General features: G+C 52.2%; 1 protein-coding gene across 1 annotated transcript in view; it reads right to left on the bottom strand.

The window, feature by feature from the left end:
* NPEPPS (aminopeptidase puromycin sensitive) overlaps nt 1-9,442 on the bottom strand; it is a 34,512-nt gene extending 25,070 nt beyond the window's left edge. Inside the window, exons 1-2 of the mRNA XM_030508998.1 lie at nt 8,930-9,442; nt 442-526 (exon numbers count right to left, since the gene is read on the bottom strand). Of these exons, the coding sequence (XP_030364858.1) occupies nt 442-526; nt 8,930-9,052 (208 nt within the window). The 5' untranslated portion in view covers nt 9,053-9,442. The remainder of the gene's footprint in view (nt 1-441; nt 527-8,929) is intronic.
* Nucleotides 9,443-14,224: the final 4,782 nt, after the last annotated feature.

Here is a 14,224-nt window from a genome sequence, read left to right as displayed (position 1 = left end):
TCTGTACTTTTCTAAACCCTTCCCAAAGAGTATTTCCTGCTTTAGGCTATTATTGATGCATTCCTTATCTAAACCCTTGTCACAGATTTTGTCAATATTGCAAAGTCCATCAGTACGGATCATGTTCCTACACAGTTATCCAGGATAAAGATTAATAATGTAGGAACAGTCAAACATCCTTTTGCCTACAACACTCAGGCACCATGGAGTAGAACGTAGATGTCACAGCAGCTCAAGGTAATGTATTTAAACGTGATGTAAAGGGCAGCGATGACAAGCGAATGAAGGTTAGGTAACAAATTTTGTGCTTCCAGAGGTAATTTAGCTTATCAAACTCTTACAAAATGTTGCAATCAAAGTTGTTAACTGTTGGCAGCAGCACCTCACGTCAGAAATGAGATGGATTAACAGGTAAAAGCTCCGGTAACAAAGCAATCCTACCTTCATCTCCTTCCGGCGCATAGGAAGCTGTAATGATGTCAATGTCAGCACAATTCATCACAATTTGGTTGGTTGCATGTTTCACCTGGAAGAGAAATTTGAAGAGCATCAGGACAAATAGTGCTCCCTTGGGGAGGCATTCCCACCTCCCTTTAACCCAAAACCCCTCTGTTATCAAGTGAGTGAAATAAAAGTTAGTGTTTAAGAGTGGTAAAGAAAGAGAGACTCCACTGCCCGCTCTCCTCCGTGGCAGAACATGCGTACTTGAATCGTGTTCAAGCCATCCAGACCTACTTATCAAGGCTGGAAATTATTTAAGGGAACAGACTGCCTGTTAAAAATTGGTATGAGAGCTCAACAATAAGGGCCTTGTACACGGCTGGGAATCCACGACCAATAAAAATAGATAGAAAGCCTCAAGCTTCCTTTCAGAGATGACTAACAGTCAAAGCTTTTGAACCCAAACTTACGTCTTTTGGAGCTGGTCAGAAATACAACCTCGGGTACTGTGTGCTCAACTAGCACCACTGTAAGAACTTCTTAGGTTGAAAACATCTGCCAAGAAATTTGCTTTTCCATCTTCCTGAAAGCTTTCCTTCTGCCAGCTCTTGGCTGGGCAAGCTTTGCTTTATTTAACAAGTGGCCAGCTCCCAGCGTAGTAATAAACTGTCTCACTGTGCCAGCTTTCTATTTGGATGCAAGAGCTTGAATACAGAGGAATTCAAATTAAATATCAATTAATTACTGGGGTAAAATATTTGGGAATTAAACTAGGAATTATTTAGAAACTTATGGCTGAAACCACTCGAATCATCACATTGGATTGAGCTGGTAATCCTGCCAGTCCAGGGTACAATTTCTAGCAGTAGGCAACACCTCTTTAAAACAGAGAGAATTTCCACAACAGCCAACTAGGGCTCAACACAGGCACACAGGAATCGCTTCCTGCCCCAGAGAGTAAGTTCCTAAGCCTAAGGATTTCTACCCCTTTCTTGGTTTTCTCACTATTATAACCTTAAAATGCACTATTAACACCAATACCCATCACACCAGCTACCTATGTTTGGACACAGCAGAAACCAGCCGGACCTCCCTGTGATGGGAACTGGTTCCATCAAATCCAGAGCTCCCCTGTGCTCTGCCCGTGCACCCCAAGTCACCACTCATCAGCTGAACGGAACTGCATTTATTACAAGTAAAGCCAAAATAAGAAGCTGAAGTGTCAGAGTTGAAGCTGACCTTATCACTCTGCTGTAAAGGAGCTGGGATCTACACAAGGGGACTACACAGAAGCAGACAGTCAGTCTTAAGCCGTTGTACCCAGGTTCGATGAAGGAACGGCCCCTCTGTCATTTTGTACATAAAAACCAAATTCAAGTCTAGTCAAGGGTAAGAGAGGCTTAAGAAATGTAAATATATAACTTAATAGGTGAACCCACATCCCAAGAAAAGTTCATGGAGTTGAACAATCTGTTAACTAAAGGGCTAATACCAGATACTCCAGGGAAAGCCAACCCCACAGCAGAGGGTTGGCACAAGACAAACCTAACTCAGAAGTTTCTTTCCAACCCCAGTCCCCAACTTTGCTTCTGAAGCAAATGTCTCTGGCTTATTGCTGTTAACAGAACTGTGTGTAATACATACCGTGTAAGGGCTTAGACTTTTTGACAAGCATAACTATTAGTGACTCTTTCCAAACCCTGCCTGTCAGTGACCCTGCAGTGCATCGTATGGAGCAGAAGAGCTGTGCTGCTTTCACCCTCTTGCCTCTTCATGGCAATGAAACCACAACGTTACCTAATAAACTTCACCTGATTCTACAAACACCAGGCTTCCAAAGCAGAAAACCAGCAAGTGTAGCAGCTGAAGCTACACAGGTTAGATCTGATGCCTCTAGTAAAGATTTACAAGTTTGGTGCGCATGAAACTGAAGGATTACAACACTTCCCAGAACCTAAGATCAAAGCCCAGCAATTTTCATCACTACATGAGGGTTTGGGGTTTTTCAAGGTCTTCCAAAACACACACACAAAAAAATCAGACTGAGAAAAGCTTTTTCTGAGCGTCTAGTAGAGACCTTTATTCAATCTACAAATCCAACTCTCTGGATGAAGAATTCAAGATGCATAAAGAGTTGTCCAAATTGCAGACAATGCTGGGTTTAACAATAGGCTCCATCTTTAAAAAACAACCTCTTCTGAGGCCAGCAGAACTTTCAGTGTAGCACTCTGCCTGCAAAATAAGCTTAGGTTTAAGCACAGACGGCTTCAGAGGTGCCTTAGAAAGGCAATTACCTATTTTCAGGAGTTTTTTTCTTACCTCCTACAAGCATTAAGCCAATTTTACAAGAGTGCAGCCCAGCAGAGAACATTTAAAGGGGGCGAGTGAAGCAGTAGCCTATAAAAGTGTTCACCCTCCACCTCCCCAAAATGAAGAACAGAATTCAGTGTGCAGATGTGAATGCTGACAGTGCACTGTGCAGCTCACTTCGGAGGCTCTCCTCATTGAATTCAGTGGGGAAATCAAGATGTCATGTTGGCTGTGAGAGCCTCCTCCTTCTGATCCACTAAACATCATGAAATACAGACACAAACCAAAGCTCTGAACTGCCCAGCACGCTTCCAACCACTCATCCCACATGAACTCATGGCCTAATGCTTACAGACACCATACATACCATGAAGATGAATGAAGGTGTCTTGCTCTAAGTGATACCTTGACACTGCTTGGCCATTCCTGCTAATACTATGGTTTGGAAGAAAGACACTCTGCTCACGCAGTGCTTTTCATGAATTCAATCATATTAAAAGGAAAAGAAGCATCTCACTGCATCAGGTATAACCAGTTACAAAGGTGTGTATATACAGACTGTCATCCTGCTTCACCTGGCTCTGGAATAGAATCCATTTACTCTTCAGCAAGAAGAGGCTAATCAAGGCAAGAGCAAGCACCAAATGCCCGCAATGAAGGCAGCTTTGCCAGAAGGCTGACATGCCTAAAAGCAGCAGATGAACTAAAACCCAATGTCTGGATTGAAGGAGTGTTTCAACACTTAAAAGCTGTTGGGTTTGATGAAACTCTAGTAACATTAATGAGAATTTAAATACCTGTTGAGAGTAGGCAGGCACAGATACCACAAGCAGGTCTGGCCTGCAACCAAACTGCAGACCTTCAAGATGTTTAACTGTGTTGGTAACCTGCTGTTAGACTAAGACAAGACACACTTCCCAACCTCCTGCACATCCACACTTGTGCTCTGGGAAGGAAAATCTCACCCAGTAAGAGATTAACAGCTGAAGTTCCCCCAAGAAGTTTTCCAAGATAACATTATTGGATGGAAGAAGAGCTGAAAAGGCAAATTATTTGGCTCTGGAAAGGTGTTACAAAGCTTTTGATTTCCACCAATTATCAGAGTGGGAAAGGACTTGATGGAAAAAGCTGTTTAGGGCATTACAAAGAAGAATTTGAATGGCTTTAGCAGAATGCCAACCCACCTGAAATACCAGTAGAATGCCAACCTCGCCTGAAATGAGGGGCACCAAAAGACATCATCTATAGTCAAAGCTAATTCTCAAGAGCCAGTTATAACACTAGATAACTAAAATCTTGCCACTCAGCTTCAGAGTCCTTTCCTAAACGTAGCATTACAACAAGCACGTATGTTTTTAGCACTTTACTCCCCAAGAACAGACACCCAACATTACCTCAGCTGTGTTGTAGGACGTATCTTCTTAAGAATTCAGAACTTCAATGAGAAAAGGAATATTAACCTGCATCTCCAGCAAATTACAGTAGCCAAGTAGTAAATTCCCAATGCCACGACTGGAAAAACTCACTGCATTCCAAAGAGCATCCAACTACATACTTCAGGAGTGTCAAATCCACAGAGGCACGTAAACCCCTCGGTAACTACAATCGATGCAATCATTTCACCTTATGAATGACAGATCTGAAAGGGGCCTTTTGAGGGGGAGAAAAGGCATTCCTGGTTGGAAGCTGGTGGCATAAGGGTACACGCAGCCCTGAGCTCGTGATTTTGAAGCTCCAGACTCCAACACTCAGATTCAGATCTAATTTCCTGGGCTGGAAATGTAAGTTACAATGCTGGATAACACAACTTCTCCCTCCTAAGAGACACTGAGCACAAACACTACACCCATTAAAGCTTAATTTTTCCCCGGTTTACATACAAGAGCGTCACAATAAATCTTTATCTGGCACGCAGCAGGATCAGAAGACTACACATTCTTTAATCTAGCAGATACTGCATAATTAACCTATAAAAAGCAACAGATACAGGTTAAACATTGCTAAATATAACAGTATCCTTAAGACATATTAAAGGGACTGCAAAACATCCTGAAGAGAGCCATCTACCTCAGGTTGTAAATTCTTTAGAGACAGGTTGCTTTGCAACCAAGAAACACCTCACTGCTGTTTCTAATGAAAGAAATGAATCACCACACAACACTCTCTAAAGAAGGTGGTTTATATAGAGGGAACTACCAGGAAGTTAGAGGACAACCAGGTACCTTCCTGGAGCTCTGCGCCACACAAGTCATCTTTGGAGCCGGCTCAGCGTTAAGAACTTCCACGCAGAAGCTTAAAACAAGGGTTGAACTATGGGAGAGAGATGTTTCTGTCGCTAGTTACTTGTGCTGCACATCCCCTCTTTGTTCCAGCCCTTGGTTCAGCCTCCCAAGAGTCAGAAACAGAAAGGAAAAAAGTTGGCCTAGCCACTGAGTAATACGAGTGCACTGTGCTGATCACCAGAGCCTGAGAATCAGGGTTAGAATAATGAAACCTCAAGCGAGCAGATGAATAAAGTAGATGAACTATTTCCACCCAAAAAAAAAAAAAAAAGAGAACTCAATTGTGCTCATTCAGAAACAGCCCCACACGCCCAACAAATCAACAGCTTAAAGTGCTAAAGGTGACATAACTGACAGAGTGAGCACAGGATTGAGAGTAGGCGACTCTTTCAGCTCCAGATCTGCTGCCGACACGCAATGTCTGCTTCTCCCCCCCAGCCACGTTCTGCCCTGGCTGTGCTCAGGGCTCCTTGTGAAACAGTTCAGTTAAGGATTTGGGAAGGTTTAACTGTGACAAATGGCAATTAGAATACTGACAGTTTATATAATTGTTACACAACTCTCCAGGCTTCAGAAATATTCATATGACCCTTCTTTAAATCATATGACATTATTTATTATCATTATCATATGACAATATCTAAACATCTCAAGGAACCAGACAAAACTTCATAAAACCAGACAAAACTTCAGGTACTTCACAAGCACGGCTTCAAAAGCTGATGGAAATCAGATCAAGGGGCAGATTTCAGTATCATTCCTGTAACAAGAAAGAACAAACACTGCAGAGCGGGCCCATTCCCTAACCTGAAAACTAGAAGTGCCCCAATAAACCTCTACAACGTATCACTTCTCTTTTAGGCTTTGAAACGAACCTGGCCACTGCTGACACAGAAGCAAGAGCCTTATCTTTTGAATCATAAAAGGCTTTATCCTCTGAAGCTTAATTGAAGGAGCCATGTTAAGTGTAACATTTATTATTGTGGCATAAAGACAAAATCCTGTGTTAAGTTCTTTAGACGTACAAAAGCCAACGCAAGCGCACTGCCCCAAAGCCAAGGCTGCAAAGTTATTTAACATTTCTTTAGGGCTTGGACTTACTAAAATTCCACACGGAGGGCTGCCAAATCCTATTTAACAGCTCTGAGTGAGAAACACAAACTGACCAACCAAGTGTTCCCTTGTAATACCTTGACTAAATATCACGGCCTTCACTAATTCCACTTTGCTACTAGAGATACAAAAAGACCCCAAAAGCAAACACACACTTTTGATGTACATCATGAAATGGTTTCCTCATTTTGTGATTAAACTGGATTTATTCTGGTGTCAAAGTCTCAGTACTCACCCCGCAGGTCAGAAAGCATCACTGGTTTAAGAACCTGATGGGGGTTATTGTTTGTCCAGCCATTATCATACTGGAATGGAGCAGAGGAACTAAGAATTATTCTTGCCTGGATACCTGGCTCGTCAAGAGGAGGCAGTGTATGTATTTCCCTCCCCAAAATCTAGAACCTTCAAGGCTGGTGTCTTAACATAAAAGCACTTTCACCTCAATGACTGCACAACGTATGCCAGAGCTCTCAAGCATGCTGAACACAGAACACCTCCGACGAGCAAGACTCCACCTCATTGCAAGGTGCTAGTAGAAACGGCCAACGGGTCCTTAACTGAACCAGTGAGAACCAAAAGCACACAAACGAGTTGTTATTTTCTAGGTTCAATGCCAGCTCAGTAACAAAACCATCATAAATGTCAGCATATTCTTAAGCAAGCCATTCCCCTTGTATATAAAGTATCCTGTCCACTCAGCACTGTAGGTGAGCTGGTTATTCTTCTCTCCACCCTCTAATTTTCTGGAATGTGCCTTTATTGTGCTTTGGACACCGACAGCCACAAACTTCTCCAGGTTTCTAAGTCAAGACAAGCGTGTGAACACTCATCCCATCCACCTTCCTGCACCTCTCCTGTACCTGCTTGCATGCAGCTGGGATGTGGCCTCATGATTATTCAGTCTAGGATTGTTAAAAGTTATTTAAAAACAAAGATATGTACATCAGATACGTTCTCAAAGCCTCACCCTAGACTTCTTCTCATTCCTTCTACCGTGGGAACACCAGATGAGCTCACCACGATGTGAACATGAAGGTTTTTTACAACCTTGAACCTGACAGATCAGTGTTCTTCCTTAACACATGCCCTCAGCTGGTAGGAAAGTCCAGGATTTCGCATTGTCAGGTGGTATCCACTGCTCTAGGAATTCATTGAGCAATCCCCTGCACAGCAAACAACATTAAAAATACCTCAACAGGACTAAAAAAAACCCTGCAAAACCAACTACCATCTCCACAAGGAGCCTCCAAATCCTCGTTATTCCTGGGTTTAGGCGAAGTTTCCAAGGCTGCTGTTCAATACCACTCTCCCCTCAGCAGCAACGCTGGCTTAAAAAGCCACTACTCCCCTCCCCCCCGGGTGTTATTTTTAACCTGGATGATTTCAGTGATCCCATTTACAGCACAGCCCCACAGCTGTAACAGGACTGAGGAGCAGCAGCTTGGGTGCGAAGACAGGAATAGGTGGCTAGGATTAAGACGGAAGAGATTGGGGATTTCTCAGGCTGCACCATCACACAGCAGCGGCCTGAGCACTCGAGCTGAGAGCAGGCTCTGCAACAGACATTCACGTTTTCAGTGCTTCTTCCACATGACAAAAACTTACTCATCTCTGGCCATCTCCCTCCAGGTCCCAAAGTCACAAGATTCACTATCACCCACAGCCTTGCACCCTCTTGACTTCCAGCCACGGGCCCAGCGCGGCACCCGCTCCTCTGTACCTGTGCTTCAGGTTCAGCAGTTTTATTGCCTCACTTAAAGCGAGGCTTTAACCCCCACTTCAAGCTTTAACTCTGTGTGCATCTCAGTATTACCTCCCTCGAGTCTTTGTGAGCTCTCAACACACTCATCCCATTTTAAGGAAGAGTCTGGTCAGCCCTCCCGGTTCCGCATCTATTTCAAATCATTGCACAAGGCACGGAAGGAGATTTAGGAAATCTTGGCAGAGCAGCTTGGGAATGACTGGGAGACTTCAGGGCTTCCATCAAACATCCTGGCTTTGAAGCATGGACACGGGGAAGCTTTTGCCTTTCAGACAAGGCAGCAGAGCCGGTGTTTTTAGCTTGCACACCCCTTCCCATTGCTCACTGAGCCTCTCGCTCCAGCTTTCCATGACACTGAGGCCTACCAGCTTTCCGTACCCCACCGGGGGAGCGCTCCTTTAACTGCTCTATGGTTGCCTTTCCAGCAAAATCCCGAGCCATCGGAATGGCTGGAGAGAGAGAAAAGCAGCACGCTGGGCACAGGACCGGGGGGAAGCCGGGGATCCCAGCGAGGCAGAGCATTCCCAACGCTCCATGTCTATCCGACACACAGACACGGAGAGGAGCCCGGGGGGGGGACGCGGCCGCGGCGGGGCGAGGCCCCCAGCGCCTCCCAGGCCGCTCCCGGTGCTGCCGGGGGCCGGAGCGGGGCAGGGCGGGGCCCCCGCGCCTGGCCCCGGGCTGGGGGGTGTATGTACATGTATATGGATGGGCTGAATGGACCAGGAGGGCGGACACCGCCGGGGGGGGGGGGGAGCCCCGAGCGGCCTCCCTGCACCTGCCCGGCCGGCTCCACCGCGCTGAGGGCCGGGCCCTGGCGGGCTGCGGGACCGCGGCGGGGGGGCCCCTAAGGGTGAGGAGGGGAATGGGAAAGGCGGCGGGGATCGGGCCTCGGCAGCGGGAGGGAGGGAAGGAGCGAAGGGAGAGCCGGGCCCGGCGGCGGGAGGGGCGGGCTGAGGGCACGGGTCCCCTCAGCGGCGGCGGCGGAGGAGGATGAGGAGGGGCCGGAGCGCGGCCCTACCTGCACGGCGGCCTCCAGCTTGCCCTCGAAGGTGAAGTCGATGAGGTCGGGCTTGAGGCAGAGTCCATAGTTGAGGGGGGACACGTCGGCGGGCAGCCGCTCGAAGGGACGCTTCTCCGGCATGGCGGGGGAAGTACGGGGGAAGGGGAGGGGGGGGAAGGGAGGGTACGGGGCTGCGCCCCCCCGCGGCGGGGCGGCGGGGAGCGGCGGAGGAGCGGGAAAGCTTCCTGCCGGGGACGCGGCGGCCCCGCACCGACACGGCGGGACCGGGAACGGGCGGCGGCGGCGGCCCCGCACCGACACACCGGGAACGGGACCGGGAACGGGCGGCGGCGGCGGCAGGAGGAGGAGGAGGAGGAGGAGGAGGAGGAGGAGGAGGAGGAGGAGGAGGAGGGAGGGGCGGGGGCGCGCGCGCGCGCTCCCGGCACGAGGCGGCCGGGAGGGAGGGGGGAGAGGAGGAGGAGGAGGAGGAGGAGGACGAAGGAACAGCGCGTGCGCGTGCGCGCGGCGGCGGCGCCACGCGGCCGCGCACGTACAGAGCGAGCGCGTTGCGTAAGCGGCGTGGGGATAGGGCGCGTGCGCCGCTTCCCGTTCCCGTTCCCGTTCCCGTTCCCGTTCCCGTTCCCGTTCCCGTTCCCGTTCCCGTTCCCGTTCCCGTTCCCGTTCCCGTTCCGTAGCGACCGGGACCGAGACCTGGACCAGCAGGCGCGGAGCGGTCCGTTAGGGGGAGCTCCTTGTGCAGCTGCCCCGGGGAAACGGGGCAGCCCGTTAACGGGGCTCCCGGTACAGCCGTCCCCGGGGGGTTAGAATGGGGCAGCCCGGGGGTTTGGCACGTTAACGGGGGCTCCCAGGGCACCCACTGCAGGATGAGGTGTGGGGGGATCTTGGTACGGTGCAGCCCGTTAACGGGGCTCTTGGGGCAGCCAGCCTCAGGGGTCTTGGAACAGGGCAGCCCCTTAACGGGGCTCCTGGTACAGTGGGACCGAGTGGGTCTGGCGTGGTGCACCCCCTTAACGGTGCCCCCGGGGCAGATGGCGCTGGGAGATGCACCCTGCGGCCGGGGGGGCTCATCGCCCCGTCGTGCAGTGCTTGCCACTTGTATCTGGAGGACACGGGTCTCTTTCTGCCTGGGCTCGGTCACTGCTGTGCTGCCAGGTCCAGATAAGGCGGCTCAGCTCATGGAGCGTGGGGTGAAACTGTCACCAACCTCCAGCGCCAAAAATCATGGGATCGGCTTAAACCTCTCAGATTTTGTTCAGCCTGGAGAAGGCTCCTTAAGGGGACACCTTAGAGCAGCTCCAGTGCTTAAGGGGCTGCAGGAAACCTGGAGAGGGGCTTTGAACAAGGGCCTGTAGGGACAGGCCAAGGGGAATGGCTTTAACCTGCCAGAGGGGAGATTGAGATGAGCTCTGAGGCAAAAGCTCTTCCCTGTGAGGGTGCTGAGGCGCTGGCACAGGGTGCCCAGAGAAGCTGTGGCTGCCCCATCCCTGGCAGTGTTCAAGGCCAGGTTGGACACAGGGGCTTGGAGCAACCTGCTCTAGTGGAAGGTGTCCCTGCCCGTGGCAGGGGTTGGGGCTGGATGAGCTTTAAGGTCCCTTCAACCCAAACCATGCTGGGATTCTATGATTTTGCAGAAAAAACACAGCAATGTCCATGTGTGGAGCAGAGAGACCATGTCCTGTCCTCCAGCCTTGCTTTACCTGCAAGTTGGGGTTGCTTTTCTCCCCACCCTGAGCTAAGAGCCGCTCTCCTCCTCCTGCCTTTCAGCATCAAAGTGAAACCTGCGTGTTGGTAAAACCCACACGTGTGCAGCCCTTCGTGACCAGGCTCCAATCCTTATAAGTTAAAAACCCTCTTAAGTTCTCGAGCAGAAAGGGGTTTCTCCACCGTTTCCCATGGCCAAGCAGCCACCCCGGGGTACCGCAGCCCTTCGGGGCTCCCCCCTGCTCCCCCCGGGGTCTGCAGGGTGGTGGAGCATCGCTGGGGCTTGTGGAAGATGCTATGTGAGGAATCCCTCTTCAAAAGCTCTGTACACAATGCAGCGTTTACAGGGTAATAAATGTCCCGAGCGGGTGATGTTGGATGGCTGTTTGGGTTCCTGACAAACACCAGCAGGAAGTTTAAAAATTCTTAATAAAGACTTTATATGGGAAAAAAAAAAAGGCAGAAAATGGAATTCCTTTGGAAGAGGGGAGCCTGCGCTGGGTGGCTTTCCCCACACCCAGACCTGATTTCAGTTTCAGCACCCCAAAAGGAACAATGCTGCGTCTTTGTGAGTGCCACAACCTCCTTGGTTTTACAAAGGAAGCAGCAGCAGGAAATAATTAATTGCTTTCCACCACTAGAAATGCAATTCCTCCTCTTATTTTTCTCCCCTCCCCAATCCCCAAAGAGATTTCTCTTCGCTAAAAGTGGTACTCGCTGTGCAAAATGTCAGTTAGTGCTGAGCGAGGGGGATTTGCTGGGACATGGAGGAGCCGGTGGCACGAACTGGGGCACATGGAGAAAGTACAGACAGCTCTCAGCACGCCCTTAGGAAAACCAAGGGGCTGCTGAGCCTGGGTTCATCTGGGGCTTCAGCGGGGCTGCATTGTGCTGCAGAGCCCCGAGGAGGGGAAGGGAGACAAGGAAACAGCTGGAATCACAGCAGGGGGTTTGGGAAGCTGCCACCGTCCCCTCCCAGCACTCTGGTGGGGTGCAGAGCCCCAAGGGACATGGGCAGAGCACGGATGTGGGGCTGGGATCTGGGGCTGGGGTGAGTTTTGGTGGTGCTACAGCTCAAGGCTATGATGCCAGTGGGGTGATGGGGAGAGAAAGTCCCGTCTCTGCCGCAGTGAGGGAAGGGCTGGAGTGGTGATCCCATGGTTTGGCATGGTTTGGATGGAGGAGGACTCAACCCGGATGTGTCACGCTGTGGGTGCCCCAAGGCCACCACAGATGGCCGGTGGGGAGATGCCCAGCCAACACCACAGTCATGCTAGGAGACCTTCCTGGAGCAAAAAGCCCTTCTCTTCCCACCTCGCCTCCGCTTCCGATGCCCTGGCACAGCTCGTGGCCACCAGTGACCCTCCCTGGGCAGAGCCACGTCTGGGGCTGGGCAGCCACAAGGTCAGGAGCAGGATAAACCTATTCCTGGAGCAGAGCTGCCGGCCACCGCGGGAGGGAGGCGGGGGGGGGGATTATCTGCTCTGAGCTTTAATTCCTGTCCCCGATGGCCACGCAGGTCACTGGGTGCCCTCGTCACGCTGGGGACAGCGAGAGGGCTCGGTGGCCGCAGGGCTCGTGCTCACCGAAGGACTCTGCGGCTGCTGGTCCACGCAGGAGATATTGTTGGATGACAGATGCTGCTGTCAGCAAGAATCCAGAAAGAAAGAAAGGAAGAAAGAGAGAACCTCCACTGAGAAAGCTGCGGGGAAGCCGCCTCCTCCGCTGTGTCCCAACCAAACCGGGTTCTCCTGCAGTGCCAGATTGGGGAAGGGAGGGCCTGGGGACAAACGGATGGGGTGAAAGCCAGGAGCTGTAATTAGCCCAGAGCCTCTGCAGCCACCAACTGCTGTCAGCGCACCGTTTTAATTAGGAAAACAAGGGGGGAAAAGGGAAGAAAAGAAAAAGATCCCAAGAGAGGCTTTTCTTCTCTTTTTTGCCGTTCCTGCAGAGAGCAGGAGCAGCCGGAGGGCACCGGCTAATCCTGCCTTGCAGGTCTGGGCTGGAGGCTTAGGGCAGGAATCTCTGGTATTTGGGACTATGGGGACAACAGCGCTGGAAGCTGCGAAGTGGCTCCTGGGGCCTGGGTTGGGAGGGATCGTGCATCGCTTCCTCCCCTTGTGCGTGCGGGTCTGACCGTCACCCTCCTGTTGTGCCTGGGGCGAGCTGCACAAGGATGGAGGGAAATGCATCATCACCTAATGCTGATGCTCCGGTCCCTCCAAATCCCAGCCCTGGTCCTGCACCCCGATGGGGTGAATCCCTGCATGGTGGTTTTGCGAGGGGAAGGTCACACATGGGCTGGGTGCACCATCAAGTGGCATCTCCAGAGGCCACTTCTGTTGGGAGCATCCCTGCCTGCTGCCCTAGTCTGAATCGCAGCAGATAGGGATGCTCCTGGGCTGTGCTCCCCAGCAATGCCCAAAGCAAGGATGTGGCCCCAGGGGGCTTCCAGAGCCCTGGAATGGCTGCCCACGGTGATAAAACTGGCTGAGATGGCATCACAGGGCAGCTCCACAGCTGGGAAAGCCAGATGGGCTGGAAAAATCCAGCCCCACAAGTCCGGAGTTGTGGGAAAGCGCTGGGGCTGTGGGGCTGGTTGACTCAGCCCCGGTTGCTCTGGGACGGGATCTGTAACCCCATGGCTTGATCCCTGTTTTCCAGAGGGGAAACTGGCTCCAGTTTTCCTGCCGGCAAGGAGGATCACCCTTCTCCTCTTTTTCAGCCCCCACAAGCATCATGCCAGACTTTGGGAGCCGCTGCTGGGATGCAGATGCGATCCCCGCACCCAGCGGTGCCCGGTGCCCCCCGGTGTCCCCCGTTTCGCCCCGCAGGGCCGCTCCCGCCGGCACAGATAACAATGTGGGCCGGGGTCAACGGTCTCGGGCACAGCGGAGCCGTCACTACACATTAACCAGCTGTCCGATGGAGCAACGCTTCCCGGGGAGCCAAGATCAACATTCCCCAACGCCAAGTGGGAGCAGGGCCAGGCTGTGCGGGCCCCGGGATGCGGCGCCTTTGGGGGCTGCGCGGTGGACCAAAGCTCCGTCCTGCTGCTGGGGCCGGGTGCTGAGCACGGGTGCTGGCCCCGAGCTGGAATTCCAAGGGAAGGAGCTTTGGGAAAAGCCGGATTTGCTGGAGGGTGTCGGTGCTGCGTCCCCCCGAGGTGCTGCATCCCCCCGAGGTGCAGCATCCCGCGGGGGACCCGCGTCCCGGAGCCCTGCGAGCTGCCGCAACCCGCGGTGCCAGGAGCACCGGACACCGGCTGCTGCAGCGCCCGGGGCCGAGCCGCGGGGTCCCGCATCTCCCACTCCCCCTGCACCGGGGGGTCCCGCACCGGGGTTCCCATACTCCCCGCACCGCTTGCACCGGGGGTCCCGCACCCCCTTTCCCAGTGCACTGGGAGCACACGGCAGAAACCGCCCCCCCTCAATCCCGCGCTGCACCAGCCCGCCCCCCCCGCGCTGCGCTCATGGGCGGAGCCTCCCCCCCCCCCCCCCCGCAGCCGATGGAATTTTCCACTCGCCGCCGCCGCAGCGCGGGCTCCCGCCGGCCCCGCCCCGCCCCGCGCGCCACCACCTATTGGCCACG

This window comes from Strigops habroptila, chromosome 19 (assembly GCF_004027225.2).
Source record: "Strigops habroptila isolate Jane chromosome 19, bStrHab1.2.pri, whole genome shotgun sequence".
In the NCBI taxonomy this organism is placed as follows: domain Eukaryota; kingdom Metazoa; phylum Chordata; class Aves; order Psittaciformes; family Psittacidae; genus Strigops; species Strigops habroptila.
Note: the sequence above shows the minus strand (reverse complement) of the source record. Positions and strands in the feature narration are given on the sequence as shown.